General features: G+C 43.4%; 1 protein-coding gene across 5 annotated transcripts in view; it reads right to left on the bottom strand.

The window, feature by feature from the left end:
- Window positions 1–533: 533 nt before the first annotated feature.
- znf423 (zinc finger protein 423) overlaps window positions 534–18,912 on the bottom strand; it is a 121,927-nt gene continuing 103,548 nt past the window's right edge. For all 5 annotated transcript variants that reach the window (XM_088298304.1, XM_088298303.1, XM_088298306.1 and 2 more), the window contains 3 exons: window positions 14,968–15,099; window positions 13,914–14,029; window positions 534–1,210 (listed from right to left, as the gene is read on the bottom strand). In XM_088298304.1, coding sequence (XP_088154430.1) covers window positions 1,181–1,210; window positions 13,914–14,029; window positions 14,968–15,099 — 278 coding nt within the window. In that variant the 3' untranslated portion in view covers window positions 534–1,180. The remainder of the gene's footprint in view (window positions 1,211–13,913; window positions 14,030–14,967; window positions 15,100–18,912) is intronic.

The following is an 18,912-nucleotide window of genomic DNA, read 5'->3' on the forward strand; positions in this document are numbered from 1 at the left end:
GCGGCAAAATTTTATGGCAACAATATAAAATGAGCTCCACCTAGCTAGCATCCAGTAAGGAGGACAAGACAAGTCAGCCGACAGCCGCCACACCATCACAGACCGCCAGGAAGCAATTTCCAAATAAAAGTGTAAGAGTCAGAAAGTAAGAGTGAATTTTTGAAGTTGGTCTTTTGACAGCATTGGCGGTGTGTTTTTGCTGTGTGTTACATAAACAGGCTTGACGTGTCTTCCAGACGGTGCACACCAAATAACCGGGTACCTGAGGCAGAATTACTCAAGGCCTCGTTTGGAATAAAGTCACACCACACAGAATTTCTTCATTTGTCATGTATTTATTTTATCATTATTTTATTTTTTGTTTTAGTATTTCTTTTTGTCGGTACTATATTATTGCCATCTGGTTAATTCACATTTAAAAAGCAGTCATTGACCAGATGCACTGAAACTGATCACGTATTTTTTCATTCATTTTTGTTTTTACAATAACTTTTAGAGGCCCCGTAGAGACTGGAAAAAAAGAAACATTTGCATGGTTTTCTGCATTTTAATGTGTTCCTTTTTCTTTCTTTCATAGTAATTACAAAAAAGGGAAGAAAATATATATATAACAATAATCATAGAAAGGAGATTTGGGAGGGGAACTTACAACTGGAGGACAGACAATCACAAGAATACAGCACGAGTACCTACTTACTGCGAGAACTCAAAAATAGAAAAAAAAATGAAAGAAGTCAAAATACATATGAAAGAAGGGGAAAAATGAGCACAGATGGATTCGAATACTAACTGAACAAATTGAAAATTATGATTTTTCTACAAACTATAAACATGATCCAAAACAAACAGGTTTGTTTTTTTCCTTTTTTTTTGTATCACTTAAAAAATAATGACATGGTAACAGAGAATTTGGCAGGGTCGATTAAAAATACTGCACATACAATACCTTGTTCCACTCCTCTCCTTCATCCTGCTCGCCTTTCTTTATTTAATAGCATATCCCATTAATATTCCTTTCCCCCGCTGCTGCTAATAGCCACACCCAGTGGTGCGATCGTTACACTTTTACATGTGAGTGGCAAATGACACTTTGATTGGCTGTGATGTGGAGATGTAGCTCCCCCGCCGGCTCCGGGTCGGGGGCCCCGACTGAGCCGAGAGATCCTGCCGGGCCTCGGTCTCACTGCGCGTGCTGACTCAGTGTGTGGTTCTGGAGGGGAGGGAGAGAGGGGACAAGTGAGAACACATGATGGGAGAAATAATGGGCTCTGTGAGCACGGTGCTGTTCTCTCGCCCCCGCCCAAAAACGGAAGAGACGTGCACCGCCTCTGACGGGAAGGGCGGCAAAGACTCCTTGTTTGAGAACAGCTGATGGCCAAAGATGGGATGATGGAGGACAAAACAAAGAGACTGGACTGTGGAATATTATTTGCATCAGCATATGGACACGCACACTCGGATGAAAGACGATTCATGACCCGTTTAAAAAATGATGCCTTTGAAAGGGCTACCACATATCACGTGGTTGTACGGAGTGTTTTTCATCTGTCGATGACACTTTACAAAAATTCATGAGGAACTCGGAAGGGTAAAAGGTGAAATCTTTCAAGCATTCTGCTGCCGTGGTCTTGTCATGCCATTGTCACATCACAATCAATGTTGTTATTTTTTGCAACTTCAAAAAAAAAGTGGCTGCCCACCGCCTTCAACAGAAATGATTGAGCAAGTTTGGAACAACTTTCAGCGGAGCCACGAAATTTCTTGGAAAAAAAAAAAAATCAAATACAAATTTTTGCTACAAAAACCTAAGGTCAAAAGATTTTTGGTGGGGTTTTCAAATCGTCAACAGTCATTGAGTTTCAAGGTCATGTAAAGTGGCAGAGACTTATACAACACTAGGTTAAGATTTCGATAAAACGATATTTTGTAGGGACAGTTAATTCGTTTTATAGTGGTGCTCTTCCATCCCATAATAAGGGAGTCCAAACATTGTAGAGCAGGAGTCTTCAACCCTGTTCCCCGAAGGCCGGTGTCCTGCCTGTTTTCCATTTCTCCCTGCTGCAACACACCTGATTGAAGTGATCAGGATCGTTATCTTGCTTCTGCAGACCTTGCTGATTATGTGATCATTTGAATCAGGTGTGTTGCAGCAGGAAGACATGGAAAGCAAGCAGGACACCAGACCTCGAGGAACAGGATTGAGGACCCCTGATGTAGAGTAACTCACTAGCTGAAGGCATGTTGAGCTCTTTTGACAGCAAACTAGTTGAGATGGACTCAACAGCGCCCCTCTTGACCACCAATGGTACTGCTGCGAAGAGGGTGAGCAGCACTAAATTCCTGGCGGTCTCAGAGGACCTCTCCTGGAATAAGAACACCAAACCGCTTGCCAACAACGCTCACACTCGTCTTTACTTCCTTTGCAAACTGAGGAGTGGGGGAGTCTCACTCCTGTTTGAGCACCAATGAGAACATCCTCAATGGCTGCATCCATGTGTGGTATGGAAGGTGCTCTTGCTGCTCTTTTTTTACAAATTTTTTTATTGGATGGCATAGACGGCACTGCATCCGCCGTGCTTCGTTTTTACTGCCAACAATTTGGAAAAAATATTTCAAGTAACAAGTGACGAGTTTCTTGGCAATCAGTCTGTGGTGTCCTCTTTGATTACACAGCACCGTCGGCTTTCCTCCGTATTAACTCGGACAGACGCGTGACCATCCATGGCATTGACGAGCTTACTTTCTCATAGGTTATGATTTTTCTGCATTTTGTTTTTGTTTTGTGTACATCAAAATAAACATTACCATGAGGGGTCGTGCAGTCAGACGCAAACGTTATTTACCTCATATTTACATTCATAAGAGGGGCAGGACTCGGTGGGTCAAACTTTGACTAAAATGAAGGCAATAATAGGTAAATAAAACTACAAATCTACACGAAACTTGGCTATGTGTTAGGGCTGGGCGATAAACCGATAATTTACCGTTACCGAAATGTATTAGAATGACCGACATCATTTTGCCCATGTCGGTAAATTCGCTGTCTAAAGATAGAGCTCCTCTACTTACAGTGGAGCGCACAGGATTTAAACGCCTCATGAACGTAGCCGACAAGAGGTACGAAAATATTTGTTGCAAACCGTACTTCCCGATATGGACAACATCGGGACGGGAGCGGAGACATGTCGAGCATTTTGCATCCACATCCGACTTGTGGTCGAGTCGCAACATGGATCCCTGTTTGAGCCTGAATGGGCATGACATAGACGACAAGTGGCGACTGCGCACCAGAGTACTCGAGACGGCACATTTTCCTGATGAAGCACACGCGTTTATTTGGCATTTCATTGACATTCAAATCTAGGCCTTTGCAAATGGCATTACAGCATCTCGGCACAATATATTTACATAAAAAGATTTTGTGAGAGGTACCCTTTTTCTCCTGTTCTTTGTGACATTGTTCAAGTCATGCAAAGCATGCTATTTTGAATGTTTATTCAAATGATTTCTGTACTTCTATTTTTCATTGAAAGTATTGTGTACTAGTTGGTCAATTAAAAAAAGCAGTTAATATGCATTTCCTGCATTTATTTTGATTTTGTTCCTCAGGGGGAATTTATCGTGCATTTATCGTTATCGAGGTAAAATTGCCCAATTTATCGCGATATTGATTTTAGGTCATATCGCCCAGCCCTACTATGTGTTCCACTGCACTATTAACCATGTTCACTTTAAAAATAAAACACAGTCATCGTTTTTCACGGTTATATGGGACTGAAAAATCTAGTTACGCTGTTTTAAGACAAACTTTAACAAACACCTGAACATTTTACTTGCTGATGTTTCGTCGAGTGTTTGCTGAGCGAGCTGTGGCGCTGGGTGAGGTTGCGATGATGCGCGGCCAATCAGCTCACGGGATAAATCCACTTGGGCGCTCATTGGTTGAGAGCATGTACGTTTTTCTTTAGTTTTTTTATTTTGATGAATATGTCAGAAGAACCCGCGAAACACTGAAGCAGTGAAAAGTAAAGCGCGAAGTGGCGAGGGATTACTGTAAATGTGTTCAGGGCTCAGCTCTCCCATCGAGTGCGCACGTGACCACAATGCAAAAAAAAAAAAAACGGAGTCAAAAGCAACACGGTTTCGAGCACAACGAAGAGTTACAGTAAACTGTGAAAACCTGCCAAATTTACAGACAGACTACAAATTAAGTGAGGAGTGCGTTAAAATGCAGTCGCATTCATTGAACTTGTAAAAAAAAAAAAAAAAAAAGTGTCTTCTCATGTTAGAGTTGCGATGTGTGGAAATCATCACGCTGCTTCACAGACACACACGCGCGCGCACGCACTCACCAGTCCCCCGTGGCTCCCACGTATCGGCTGCAACAGGGAGCTGAACTGATAATCTGGATTTGTTGGTTTGGAACGCAAAGCCATCCCATCTAAAGCAGGGAAAATACTCTGCGTCCGTGTGTGAGCGTGCGTGTGCGTCTATGTGATGGCAAGATGATTGGAAACATTTCTCTGGGAATTCATGTGTGTGTATCAGAGCGAAATTTCCTCTCAGATGCTTTTCTCCTCCTCTCCTCTTTTCCCTTGACTGTACAGCTTGTCCCCATGAAACGTTCCTTATCGCTCTCCTCTCTCACACACACTGAACAACACAATTCCCAGCGAGACATTCCCAATCAACGCCCACTCTGCACCCGAGCGCCCATCAGCACCCCGAAAAAGCAGATTAATCGCCCTAGCTCGCAGATAGGCCCCACTACAGACGGGACATAAAAGAATGAGCGAAGAGGCGATGGCAGGAGGAGAGAGTGAGCGAAAGGGGGGGTGGACACAACACAGAGGAGAGGAGGGTCGGTTGGGGACAAAAATGTGAAGGATTATATGTGGTTTTGGGTTGATAATACTTATTTGTCATTCTGTGGCCCTTATCTTGCTGACCATGTTCCATTGAGCCCTTTGCTAAGCATGACAGAGTGTGCGTACGTGCGCGCGCGCGTGTTTTGAGAGTATCCGTCACTCGGCTTTAGGGTCCAAGCGCGAGCCCGTCCAGGGGAAAGAAACGAATATTAATGCAACACACACACACACACACACACACACACACACACCAATTTCCTGCAACTATCTACATCTATTCATCTATCCATCCAAATACAAGAAGACCAGATTGAACCTGAAAAATCAGAACGGAGAAGCAGAGGTGCAACCCACGAGTCCACATTCTGCTCCGTCCCCTTTTAAGTAGGCTAAAATAATGCGTGTATGTGTGAGTAAAGGTGTCTCCAGTAATGTCACACATGGCACTGGGAGGCTACTGACCCCATTATGACAGAAAGCGCACCTCCTCTGTCTCTCTCGGAAGTGAACTGAACAGCTGTAGTTCTTCTCCAAGCCAGTAGAGGTCAGGCTCATTCCTCTTTCAGGACAAGAGGAGGCGTACGAGTCGTGGCTCAACCAGTTTAACGCCACATCATCTCCTATTTTACGTCACGCTTGACCTCTGAAGGGTTGCAAATGGGAGTGGAGTGGTAAAAGGCAAGGCAATACTACAGCAAGGTAAACGAGGGAGAATGGTGGTGGTGGTGGTGGGGGGTGATGCTGTTGCGGTATTGATTTGTAGATGGCGCGAGGGACGGAGCATAAGGGCAAGGGGAGGAGGGTGAGATGGAGGGATGCTCCCTGGAGGGAGAGCAGGAGGAAGATGGTGATCAAACAGGAAGCCACTGTGACATGGATGATGCCATCATATGACAGCAGGGCCACACGCCAGCTACCGTCTCCTCACGTATGCGTTAGTATTATTCATCATGCAAGGGTGAGCAATCAGAAGTGTGCACGTGAATGTGTTTGAGCCAGTTGCAAAGGACGTAAATATTGATTCCTTAAGTAATTAATGAATTAGCTATTGGTTCCTGTTGAATGCTAATATGGCTGACCTTTCAGACTACAGGTGGATCTCAATAAATTAGAATATGGTACAAAATGTCATTTATTTCAGTAGAGATTATTTTATTGAGTGATTCAATGTGATTTTCAATATTAAAAATCAATGCTATTATTTCTTGAGTTTCTGTTTTCTCCATTAGCTCTAAAGCAGATTAGCATACAATGAAAAAAATAAAAATCAGGTTTAAATCATGTCAACGTTAAATCCTGTTTGTCATTGTGTCGTGACTCAATGTAATATCTGAGGTTCCCAAAATATTTTCATTTATTGAAATGCACCTTCAAGCGTTGTGGTTTGAGGGTGAAAATGCATAAACAAGGCTGGCAAAAGTTGTTGTGGAAGTTGTCAAACATGACATCTGTCAGGTCACACAGACTGACTCCAAACAACTTCACATCGTCAGCCACATAGCATAATTGCCCAAGTCATATTTCAGAATTTTGTGAAAAAAAGAAAAAACATTTTTAGAACACCATTGTCCTCTCTAAGAACATTTGCGAGATCTTAGACTCTCTCCAAACATTTTGGTCGATGAGACGAACTGACGTCAAAAGCACAGTAGCGATTTTGACGGCTAATACAACACACTTGAGTAAGCCTGGTTTGTTGAAAAGTGATCGGTACGAACGGCAACTGCGTCCGGCTGTCAGCATCGGAGATTTTTTATTTATGTCTATTAAGTAATTAAAGTAAAGTAACTGGACGGCTCTGGCTAGCACTTGAGCGCTGCTAGCCGCTAGCGCTGGAGCCACCGCTAAACACTTGCAACAGGTGCCGATAATTACAGCCAACATAATTAAGCAGTAGCCCTTAAATAGGAATTGAACGTTATTTCAGGACAATGATATGCCGTTGAAGTCGATAGCAACAGCTTTTGACGACACGCTATCGGTTAAGGTAAGGTTTCTTCTCAAGTCGGCCATCTTGTGTTGTGCTGGCGGCGTGTTACTGTCATGCCTAGCATGAATAAGTATTGCTGCGGTTAGTTTGACTTCTTCTTCTTGACAGCGTCCACGTAAATAAGTGAGTACTGAAGGCAGAAAAAAATGCTTGAGGCATTTTTTTTTTTTTTTTTAAACCGAGATACCCGGATTACTTGAGGACTCGTTTCAGCAAAGCTGTCAATATTATAAAAAAAAAAAAGTATCATGAGCTGCTCCCTCTAAATTGTGGGCTGGTCTCCTTGAGAAAAATAATAATTAAACAGCACCACATAGGCCCCAAAAGACGCTGGCCCAACGGGCATCTGCCCTCTCTGCCAGATGGCCCGGTCCAGCCCTGACGGTAATACCGCATATCAAAACATGTGTGAATAGTAAATAATATATTAAGATCATTGCGAGTCCGACAAAAACTCAATCTTAACCCGTAAACATTTTCATGCGGAGGCTATGTGCACTGTCCTCAGAAGAGATGTCTCCCAAGCACGACTGGTCCAGTCCATATCGAGGCCTGTCATTGTTTTTCCTAAACTGCTTAGAGCGAGCGAGTGGAAAGCCAGCAGAGCCCCGCGCCCAGGGGAAATATGGCCTTGTCGCATTACCTACGCACACCACTGCCAGACGCACACATGGGAATGCATTCATGGCCTTGCACTTGCAGCTCAGAGCACATTCATGCACACGCACACATCTATGCACACTGAATATGTACGCACACACACACACACAACACAACACAACACGGTCTCCTGTGGAAAGGTAGAAGGGGACAACATAGGGAGAGAAGAGGTGATGGAGATAAAGAGAAAATGTAATCTGCTTTGTCGTGCACTCTCATTTCTGTTATCTTCTACATTGCACTCTGAATGTGTGTGTGTGCAGGGTTCTGCTATCACTTTTGCTGATTGTGTGTGTTCATGCATCGATCATGTCTAAAGTTACAGAGAGCACCGGCTCACGTCTGCAATTAAAACCTGCAGGATGTGACGACATTGCTTGTGTGTGGTGAGAACAAGGCCGAGCGATGATCTGGACTCGCTCAAAAATATGTGTTGGAGTAACGCACGCTTGAAGTGGAGGGGATAAAGAAAGAGGCGTGTGGATGAATGCTACCCTCATGTATCATGGAGTGGCTGTCAGGACATAAATGTGTGTCAAATGTGTGGGTAATTGGAGGCCCTCCAAATGTGTGTGTGTGTGTGATGCCCGTTTTTAACAGTAAATGAAAAATCACCTTAGTGGCCTTGTGGTCTTCTTTGAGTTCAATTTATTTATAGCTCAGTTGACATTCTTCCAGAAATGTGTGTGTCTCTCTACGTACGTGTGTGTGTGTGTGTGTGCAAGCAGATGGGCTAGCCCGCTTCCTCTCCTTCCTGGCTTGTCTTTAGCCCCGCCCATCCAGGACAGGATGCTGCCTTGGGAGCAGCTTGAAAATAAACGCACCCTCTGCCCTCAACATCCCGCCCGCACACGCTTCCACGCCGCACAGGGTGACTTGTCCACACGTCTTCCTGTAACTCCTCCATCTCCTCAACTTAGTGGTAAATGACACTCGTTTGTTTATCCCAAACATGGCTTTCTCTCTCAACCGAGTCACGACCAGTCCCGATTTCCTCCTCCTCCAGCTCAGCCTGCGTGACCTCCTGTTTGGAGTGTTTTCTCCCAAGGGGACTTCCCCTCCCCTCTGCCCCAGACACTAAGGTTTGGACCAGTAAACACACCAAAAATACACTCACAGCACGAAAGGGCGCGCACCCAAAACCGCAACACGAGAGGCAAAGGCACACACTGCTCATCCCTCTCACCCCCCACCTCCGATCCACAGCAAAGGTGCGAGCGCACTGCTGGAAGCCGTTACACAAAGGAGGAAGTGACCTCACTTCCAGCACACACGAGAACAGTGCATGACACATTTGAGGCAAAACAAGAGAGCCACACGCTAAAAAGAAATAAAAAAATGACAAATGCATTCGGAGGAATGTGATCCGTGCAAACTGGGAGGCTCAGCACCACATGAAGCGCATGAGGAAATGGGTGACAAGGCAGAATTGCAAGCCAAAATACATGCAAGCGAAAACAAAGAGTGACGCACAAAATAAATGTGTGTGGAGACACGGGGTGGCACGTATGAATTGTTTGAGGCTTGTCCGCATGCACAAATCCATTCATCAATTTTCATTGCTTAACCTATTCAGGGTCGTGGTGAGCTGGAGTCTGCGACCAGCTGACTTTGGAAAAGGCAAACCACCCTTGGACTGGTTGCTAGTCAATAATAATTATAAATAATAATAATATATTAATAATAATAAAATAATAATAAAATAATAATAATAAAATAATAATAATAATAATAATCATCATCATCCTAATAAAATAAAATAAAATAAAATAATAATGATGGATGTCCTGATCACACTTTTGGCACAAAGTCTGAGTCTTTGCTTTTTTAGTAACATCGACTTTGTTATTTACTGACGTGTGCAGACTAAAATGACGCTGCGATGTAGTTGGCGGCCACGCGCGTGACTTCTCACATTTACAAACAACACTATTGATTTATTGCCTCATTAAATGCAACAAGTGGGCAACAAGCTTGCCTGTCAACAAAAAAATAAATTAACACTCTGTGTGTGTGTTAGTGTTTGCGACTCTGTGACTGTCACTTACACCACTGCAAAAAAATTAATAAAAATGTTTTTACCCACTATTGGATCATCGCATGATCTACCCCAAATTCCGATCATGTGATCAGAGCGGGCCATCCATCATAATAACTGACGGAGTGGTGCTCTAGAACTCGACAACCCTGAACTTGATAAGCCGTGTTGAAAGTGGATGAATAATACCAATAATGATACAGCACCGTTTTAGTTCAACCCCTAAAACAGACAGCTCATGCTATTTCACCATAAACGAGTCGGTGATGTTTTTCATGGATGATACCTTCCAAATCACATTCAGGAACGAAGCGTGAGAGTGTGAGCGTGTGGGGGGGTTTGCCTTGTCCCCATCCTAATAACGCGGAGAGATCTTGGAGCAACCGAGTATTCCACCTTGGAACGCCAAAGGATCTTTGGCTCAAGTTCTCCCTCGTGCGCACACGCTCCCACAGACGCTGATCATAGAGCATGCACCGACTGCACACAAGATTCACAGCCAACAGCAACACCCAAACATTGTCAGGAGCCACACTCAGACCCAAACACACCGCAAAAACACACAAAGAGAACAAAAAAAAAAATAGTGCGGTTCAGTTGCAAACACGCCTTTCATTATTCAGTTACAGGGAGACAGTGAGGCTTTTTTTTTTATTGAGGCAGACGAACCGACGTCATTCCAACAACACGATAAAGTATATCTTATGTAAATGTGCCTATGGCAGACACTTAGATGGCGTGCTTAAACCGGCCATGGCGGCTTTGCACACGCGCCACTCATTTGCAGTCTGGATGTGGAAGGGGTTGCACGTTAAAGTTTGGTTGGATGCCAGCATAGGTAAAATGAATGCACTTTTTGACGTCTATACCCGTCAATGGCAATGAATGAGTTAAGAGACGCTTCGTGATTTATTTTCAAATGTACACCAGACTGGCGGATGGGTCACCCTTGGATGGTTCGCATTCCAATGAGAAGCATTAAAAATTTGCCTGTGCATTTGCTTGAGTTTTTTTTTTTTTTTTTTTTTTTGCTTGTTCACTTCATTAGGTACACAACGGTTTCAATTATGGCTGCTTTGCCAGCGTTGCTTATTTCAAATACAATAAACGCAGAACTAAATGAATACACATCTCACCATTGTCACGATTGTAACGGCTAAATATTTGATGTCGATCTCATCAGATTGTGAAGATGTACCTCCGAGCTTTGGCCTGTAAGTTTAAAACCAGTACATGTTCTTTAATTGCATCTAAAAGCATGGCGGTGTGTGCAATGCAAAACTACAATATTCAACACTACAGAGGCCCAGCACAGTTGGAGAGAAACAACACACGAAGAAAACTAACGATCCCCCCCATCCATTCACTTATTTATCTGACCAGCAATCCACCCATCTAGCGCTGATGCAATATTAACTAGCGCTAAAGGAGAACAACAGATCCTGAGGAATCAAAGAGCGGCATGACTGGGGAGGTTTGGTGATGGATGGATCAAGGGAAACTTTCAGGGCATGAGTTGCAGAACTGCACCCCTTAGAGTGCCCCCCCCCCCCCCCCCAACCACCCATAAAAGCACCGTGATCTAGAAGTGAATTAGGAAAAAAAAAAAATTGACAGACAGAAAGCCCGGGACTAAATGAGATCTGGAAGGACCTCGATGATCGGGGCGGCGGCATTTCTTATTTACACACCCTCCCTCAGTCCCACACACAAACACCCATGCACAAAGACACACAGCAAAACATCTCTTATTTACCAGCTTACGTCTGCACTATTTATGTGGCACCAGGGAGTGGCACAGAGGAGAGGAAGAGAGGAGAGGGGCTAAAATATGCATAGGGGCTGGTTCTTCTGGGACGCACGGGGGGAGTCGGCGAGAGGGAGGCGGGAAGACAAAAAAAAAAAATACGCGAGGCAGGGAGAAAAACCGGAAGAGTGCAAATGTATGATAAAACATGGGCAGCATAGCGACACCATCGACGGGACGGCGTATGAGGAGGGAGGGACCGAGTTGGAAGTGGGCAAAATGAAGGAGTGAAGAAGGAATCAGTCTCGAGGGAGAGGGGATGATGCAGCGATGTGTCCACGCTGCAATGACCCCAGGGTGTGTGTGTGTGTGCGCGCGTGTGTGTGTGTGAGCGAGATAGAGGACGAGAGTGCGAGCTGGACATCATGTAAACCCTCCGAGGGCTTGAAAGAGGCCAAAGCCTTTTCGAGCTAGCCAAGCAGCCGTCTTCATCCATCCGCACCTCATTAAAACACACACACAAATAACCCCATTTTACGCACACACACACACACACACACACACATGGGAGCGCGCGTGCGCGTGATAAATGCGAGCAGTGGCATTAACCTCCTTGGTAGGAGTGCTCCATCTCCGCCAGTCGGGCATTTCTATCCAGCCCACTTAGAGAGCACTCCTGTGGGACGATGGAGATGTGGCACGGCAGACTGAGGCTGCAGGTTATCACAAATGCACACACGCACGCACGCACACACACACACACACACCCCCACACACACACACTTGGAATGGGCACTAAACAGTTAATAAGGTGGATAAAGCCTTAAGTGCAGTTGGGAAGAAATACAGTCCGTTGAGTGCCCCCCCCCCCCCCCCAAAAAAAAAAGAATGAATCTTTCATGACCTTATACAACCTTTGCATTTTCAATACAGTGGAGGATATGATAGGCCAGGCGTGGGCAAACTACAGCCCGGGGGCCACAGGCGGCCCGTTAGACGTTTCAATCCGGCCCGCCGAAAGGTGAAGTTCTGGAGATCCTCCAATACCATTAAAAATATTATTTGAAAAATGAAAACGAATGCTTGAATTAGGAATTTTTACCAGGAATTCACTAGATGAAATGCAAAGCACCATAGTATTCAACGATGACGTAAATAAAAAAATCATTCTAATGAACTAATTCAAAACAAAATGTAGATTGCTGCTTTTATACATTTCTGACATCTGTCAATCAAAGCACCATCAACGTTTTTTTTTAATAAAGGCAGCTTTTGCAATGAACACTGTGCTGAGATCAATTGAAGGCTCATCACTTAATAAGATAAGATTTTCATAGGTGATGCGTCACCCGGGACTGTGTAGTATCAGTAAGACGAATGACAGCGTGTGGACTGTGAGTTGTGTCTGTGCGGACATTAACCGACAGGGTCCAACAGTTACCCTGCTGCTAAATTGACTGGCCTGCCATATGTCCACCACCTTCAGTCCTACATCACTGACACCGTGTGTGTGCGTGTGTGTGTGGGGGGGTGTGCGTGTGTGTCATTTGGTTGCAAGTAATACCTCACATTAACGATGTAAATAATTATTATCATCCATCAAATTCCTATTGTGAATTGCCACATGTTAACATCGTCAACTTTTAGATCAGCGGTCCCTAATCTTTTTTTCCACCGCGGACGGGTTCATAGAAGCTCATAACTTTAGCAGAATAATATAAGGGAAATAACTAAACTAATGTCTGACGTATCTTTAGAAGACGTTACTATTTCTTTTTTTCATCCTCTGTGCGGCCTGATCCAAAGTGACCCACGGACGGATTACCGGGCCGCACCCTGGTGGTTGAGAACCTCTGTTTTAGATAATGGATCAGACACCCAGACCGGTAACTGTTCATACTCCAGAGACAGAAAAAACTCAAGAGATCCGTAAAACTTGAAGTTAGGAAAAGCGCACAATGCTTGGTCCTAGTTCTTCGTTCAAAGCAAAGGTTCAAGATTAAATACCAAGCAGAATGAGGTTTATTAATTCATACAGTATACACTAAAATTGCAGCTATGGTTCTGTTGTAGATTACATCGAAAAATATCTGCAGTGGGACCTTTAAAATGTGTTTTGTTGATTCTGCATCAATTATTAACATGATCATCTGTGCGCTGCAAAAAAAAATGCTCCTATTTATCATAGTTTGCAAATAAAACAGTCATAAATGTGTTATAACACTATTTGTATTGCGTTTATAGGGGAACATCAGGTGAAGAAGTTCACACATCTTCCACTTTTGGCTCACTGGTCTGGTGTGAAACGACTCCGGGAGATAATGACAAGATGAAATGCAAGAGCAGCGATTAAGCTCATACCTGACCAGGACACAGCTGGCCTATGACCTACACTTGGGTGACTGAGTCCATCTACTCATTTAAACACGCACTCACACACACTCCTGAATGCCATCATGCTTGCCACGAGTCTGCTAAGAGGGTTGCGAGGGGCAAGAGTTAAAAAAAAAAAAAAAACAAAAAAAAAAAAGCTATTGCTCAAGCGTCTGTCCTGATTCAGACCTGATCAATTGATGACAGAAAAAAAAGTGAGGGATGCAGCCGACTGACCTGTAGTTCAGTCTGAAAGAAGAACTTCTGAGGACACTGCGAACAGTCGTAGATCTTGTCCTCTTGACCGTGGACTGCAAAGATGTGCTGCTGCAGCTTGTTGGCTTGTACAAACACTGGAGGAGGAAGAACGCGGATTAAACACATCAGTGGAGCGTCAACCTTTAGGTTTAAAAACAAAAAAAACAAAAAAAAAAACATTCAAGACATTTTCGACACTTCATGTCTGAATTATTCACTGCGGGGCCACTGACTCCAGAACGCTCACGGTTGTTGTCAAACAATAAATAGTGACGTGGCTGTACAAATAATCACACGTTTAAAGGAAACGTCAGGAAATGGAAGAGTGTGGGAGAGCAGCACAGATGAGGAAGCAAGGGAAATAAGCAGAGAAAACAAGAGGCGCTATCCTCAGCAGACCTTGTGATATTTATCAATAAATTATCCCTCCTTTTTTAACTTCTGCTCCAGTGTTGTTTCACGGACTTTTTTTTTTTCCTCTTATCGTTCTTTCTTTTGCTCCTCTTTTGTTTCAGTAAACTTCTGGTTTTCACTGAGTGTGTATGCGTTGAATTATTAAGACTCCCCATAGGAGCGGTGGCCATTTTACTAATTCATAGGCCACCAAGGGAAAGAGTTGAAGTTTAAAGCATTGCCGAGCACCTGGGGAGCGAGCACACAACACAAGACTCAACTCAACTACTGGGGAAGGCCAAGAGAGAGATGAAGTGACATGGAGAGCGTAAGTGCGTGCACGGGGAGGGGCGGGGAAGATGCGGATGGAGAGTCGGAACAAGGGAGGATGAAAAGCAAAGGTAGTCTTGAAAGAAAAGAGAGGAAGTGAAATCTTATGGCCATTAGACAGTAGAAGGCGTCTATCTAATGAACAACAAGCTGCAACTTTCAAGTATCAGACCAAAAGTGGTTCCGAAAATTATTACATGCTTGGTGGCGAACGGGCTAAGAGGCTAATCAAGCTCTCATAGCCTCAAAAGTTCCCCGCGGACTGTCCTTGAAGGTGAACGAGGGCTGGGTTTTTTTTGTTTTTTCTCACCTGTGAAGCAGACGGGACACTTGAAGGTACCTCCCATGCCTTCGAAACTGTGTTCTATCAGGTGGCAGAGCAGCTTGGCAGGTGAATCAAACATCTGGTTACACAGCTTGCACTCGTGATTGATGCCCTCCTCTGCAAATAGGACATGGATACATATGCACGTTAAGGCTGGATCGAGGAATATGGAATAAAAAGAAGAAGAAAAAAAACAGGAACATCTTTCACACTACAGCATTCACAACAGATGTATGTTGGACAGACACAGATTCAAATTTTAGTAAGTAGTGCCGTCCAATGATGAATTTTTTTTTAAAAACTAATTAATCACCAAAAAAATCCATGATTAATTGCAATTAATCACATTTTTCAATTATTATTTGTTGTGAGGCTTGTCACAGGTATTAACTTGAAAAATACCTTGGAATCACCAAATATGAAGTTTATTTGATTCAAAAAGTGTTCTAAGAGCTTTTTTGGATTCTTGAATACGATCTAAAGCAGGGGTGGGCAAACTTTTTGATTGGCGGGCCACAATGGGTTCTACAATTTGACAGAGGAGCAGGACCAGGAGCAGATGAATGGAGTGTTTTGGTAACCTCACCTCATTGGAGAAAAAAAATATATTATATAATTAGAAAATAAAACATTAACAAGGTTTATTCATTTAATTTTTTTCATGTTTGGCGGGCCGGATTAAAACGTTGAACGGGCCGCATGTGGCCCCCGGGCCGTAGTTTGCCCACACCTGATCTAAATGGAGTCATCTTTACAGGCTTTTTTCTTTTCTCTTCTCAAAAGCGCCCACAAGCAGCACATTCCAGCAGTGTTAGCGGAAAGTTGACTATGATCGACCAGAGCACAAATTTCCAACTTAATTCGGATGTTAATCAGTGAGCGGGAATCACCTTTGTGGAGGTAACACACGTAAAACAAATCATCTCCTTTGTTAACGCCTCACCAGCACAAACTCATTTTTGACTGTTTGTTTCGGGATCCATCAGTCACGTCCATTCTCTTGTCATCTCTGCCACATGTTCTGCTTTTATTTCCCATCCCCAGTCGTACACTTAACACCCAATAGTCCCAGTGCTGCGTATGCCCCAACTGGTAATTGCCTGTCCTCCCCACTGGGGCTGTGAGTGATCTACCGCCATCATGCAGCCACCCTTCCCTCTCTCGGCCCTCGTTATCCTTCCACCCCCACCGTCCACTGCACCCCCCCCAACTTAGCTCGTCGCTCACTCCATTTATTCTCATCTCCGTCCCTCGGTTGCAGATTCATTTGGATGGCCCGCAGCCCATTTACTCGTACCATTAAAATTTTGGACGTAATGTCCATAATTTAATGATATAACATTCAAGTTTTTATTTGAAGTTTTATTAGCGCACATCTGCATAATTTGGTGCGTCACAGTTTTTTTTTCACGGCGTACTGTACATTATCAGAACTCACAATTGCACGGCATGCCTTCATATAAATGTATTAAAAAAAAAAAAAAAAAAGAGCCAGGCTGCTCCTGTTTTAAAAGGATGTGTCCATCTGTTGTCTGCATCTGCACTTTTTTTTTTGTTTTTTTTGTATTCTGGTTGGAACGCCACAAAAAAAAGTTTACGAAAGAAACTTTACTAATTTTGCAGTAAAACATTTTGCCTAGAACCAATTTGATGACTGAATTCTTTTTCAAGTAGAATTAACATGTTTAAAAACATATTTGGCCTCTTGCTGTCAACTAAAAACAAGTTGAGGTCTCAGGTAACAATTAATCACGGTTCAACTTTGACCTAATTACGCATGGAAAAAAAACGAAGATTTCAAATTTCTGACGTTTTACTGCTGAAAATTACAAAAAGTATCACTTTAATGCCTTGTGTCTCCCTGTCACTTAATGCCGACTCTTTCTCATCACCCCTAAGCGATGAGCAATAATATATTGAAGAAGAGCAAAAAAAACTCGACAACCCCACCATGAACATTATTACACATTTCCATCAATATTCTGTAAGAAAAATGCGCGTCGCTCCTTATAAAGAATTTTTAATACCTCACCCATGTCCTGTGATAAGTGACACAAATAAAAGACGCCATTTGTGCACGCACGCATTTGCCAGTCAGCACAACAAGCCGCAGGCGATTGGGAGGTTAATAACATCTTCAGTCATACACCCATGACACCCATACTGACAAGCACACACACACACACACACACACACACCCCCACACAAAGATTCCCATCTTTCCTTGCCTCAAAGGCCGACAAGGGCGCCCTAATCCTGCTTCAATAGCTGTGCGCGTGCGTGTGTGTCAGTCGGGTGCTTCACAGGCTTATGAGGACGGTATGCTCCACCGCTGCCCCCCCCCCTAAAAATCACCCTATTCGCACCAGCAGCCCAACACACACACGCACACAATCCTCAAAGGCCGCTTGGTTGTGTGGGGCGCCAGAGTGTCCGAGGCACAGCGAGTCTGATAGAAGTTCATTATCATTGACGAGGAGATTGAAGCGGCGGGGGGAGGGAGGGAGGGGGCGGAGTCACATGGTGAGCGGCACACATTTAGAGAAGGTGGATGTTGCGCTGCATTTAAATCAATTGTCATGTTTCATTCCACAAATCTGATATTGCTTTGTAGTTTGTAGCGATATATGAATCAATCGGGTGATTTTTAAAGGGTGATGGAAGTAAGTGGCTACGTAAAAGAAGTAAAAAGAAAAAGAGACGATTGTAGGGGAAACATTTGGATTTTTAGACCCATAATTGGGCTGTCCGGAAACAAGGGCATGGGCGCAGCGATCCAACCGGAGTGTGGTTGTGTTTGTGTCATGAAAGAGTTTGCTTTTGTGACAAATACATTTGTTTTGATCAGTATGTGTGGGGACCGCACGCTCGGTATGCCATCTCCCTCTGAGACCAAGCCCATGCTCGAGCGTTTGTGTATGTGACCCATAGTGAGATGACAAAGTCGCAGAGCATCCTACCGTTACACTTTGTCTCACAGCGTGCGTTTGCCGCACACATACGCACGCAGGCTTGCGCACGCACACAAACATGGGAGGCCCATGCTGGGACGGGGAACGCAGGGGAGAGAGGGATGAAAGAGAGACAAAAAAAAAAAGAAAAAAAAAAAAGAGAGACAGCCAGGGTGAAGGTTAATACTTGGATTTTTGGAACTGAACGATGAATTTTAGGTCGATCTGAAACAAGATTTTTTTTTAGGGAGATTTTTGTCTTTTTCCACTCATTTTATAGAAAATATTCCGCGATAAAGAACTCAATGTTTACAGTACCTGGAGCAGGCTGATTGCTTTTAAGGCCGGTTTTAGCAGAGCTAACAATTCTCATACGATGACATACTGTGCTTGATTGGTTGCTATGACAAAGTTGATGACGAGGCACGAGGAAGACATTTTTGCTTCATTTCCTCATTGAGGGTAAAATTAGTGCAGCTGACATTTTTCTTAACGGTGTTGATCAGTCCACAAGGTTCTTACTTTCAGAATGCGTCAGGCTTTGAATAGGCAATGTGAACATGACACGTGGGTAATATTAAAAAAAATAAATAAATAAATCACTAATGTAGGACTCGGAACTCGGGTAGCAGAGAAAACCTGTACCAATGGCGGATGGTGAAGAGAGGGGCTGAGGGCACCTCCCAACCACTCACAATGGGCACCACACTAATAAAATAATAAAATAATAAAATAATAAAATAATAAAATAAAATAATAAAATAATAAAATAATAAAATAATAAAATAATAAAATAAAATAATAAAATAATAAAATAAAATAATAAAATAAAATTTGTCTGTATTATTGTTGTATTGCACTGGAGAGGGGAGCCCTCTAATCTCGTTGCACACTTGAGTACAATGACAATAAAGGGATTTCTATTTCTATTTCTATAATTCAATAAGTAAATTTAAAAAGTATTTTGAAATGTTAAAGG

The sequence above is a fragment of the Idiotropiscis lumnitzeri genome, chromosome 6 (genome assembly GCF_059441095.1).
Source record: "Idiotropiscis lumnitzeri isolate Australia: NSW breed Sydney's pygmy pipehorse chromosome 6, RoL_Ilum_1.0, whole genome shotgun sequence".
In the NCBI taxonomy this organism is placed as follows: Eukaryota; Metazoa; Chordata; class Actinopteri; order Syngnathiformes; family Syngnathidae; genus Idiotropiscis; species Idiotropiscis lumnitzeri.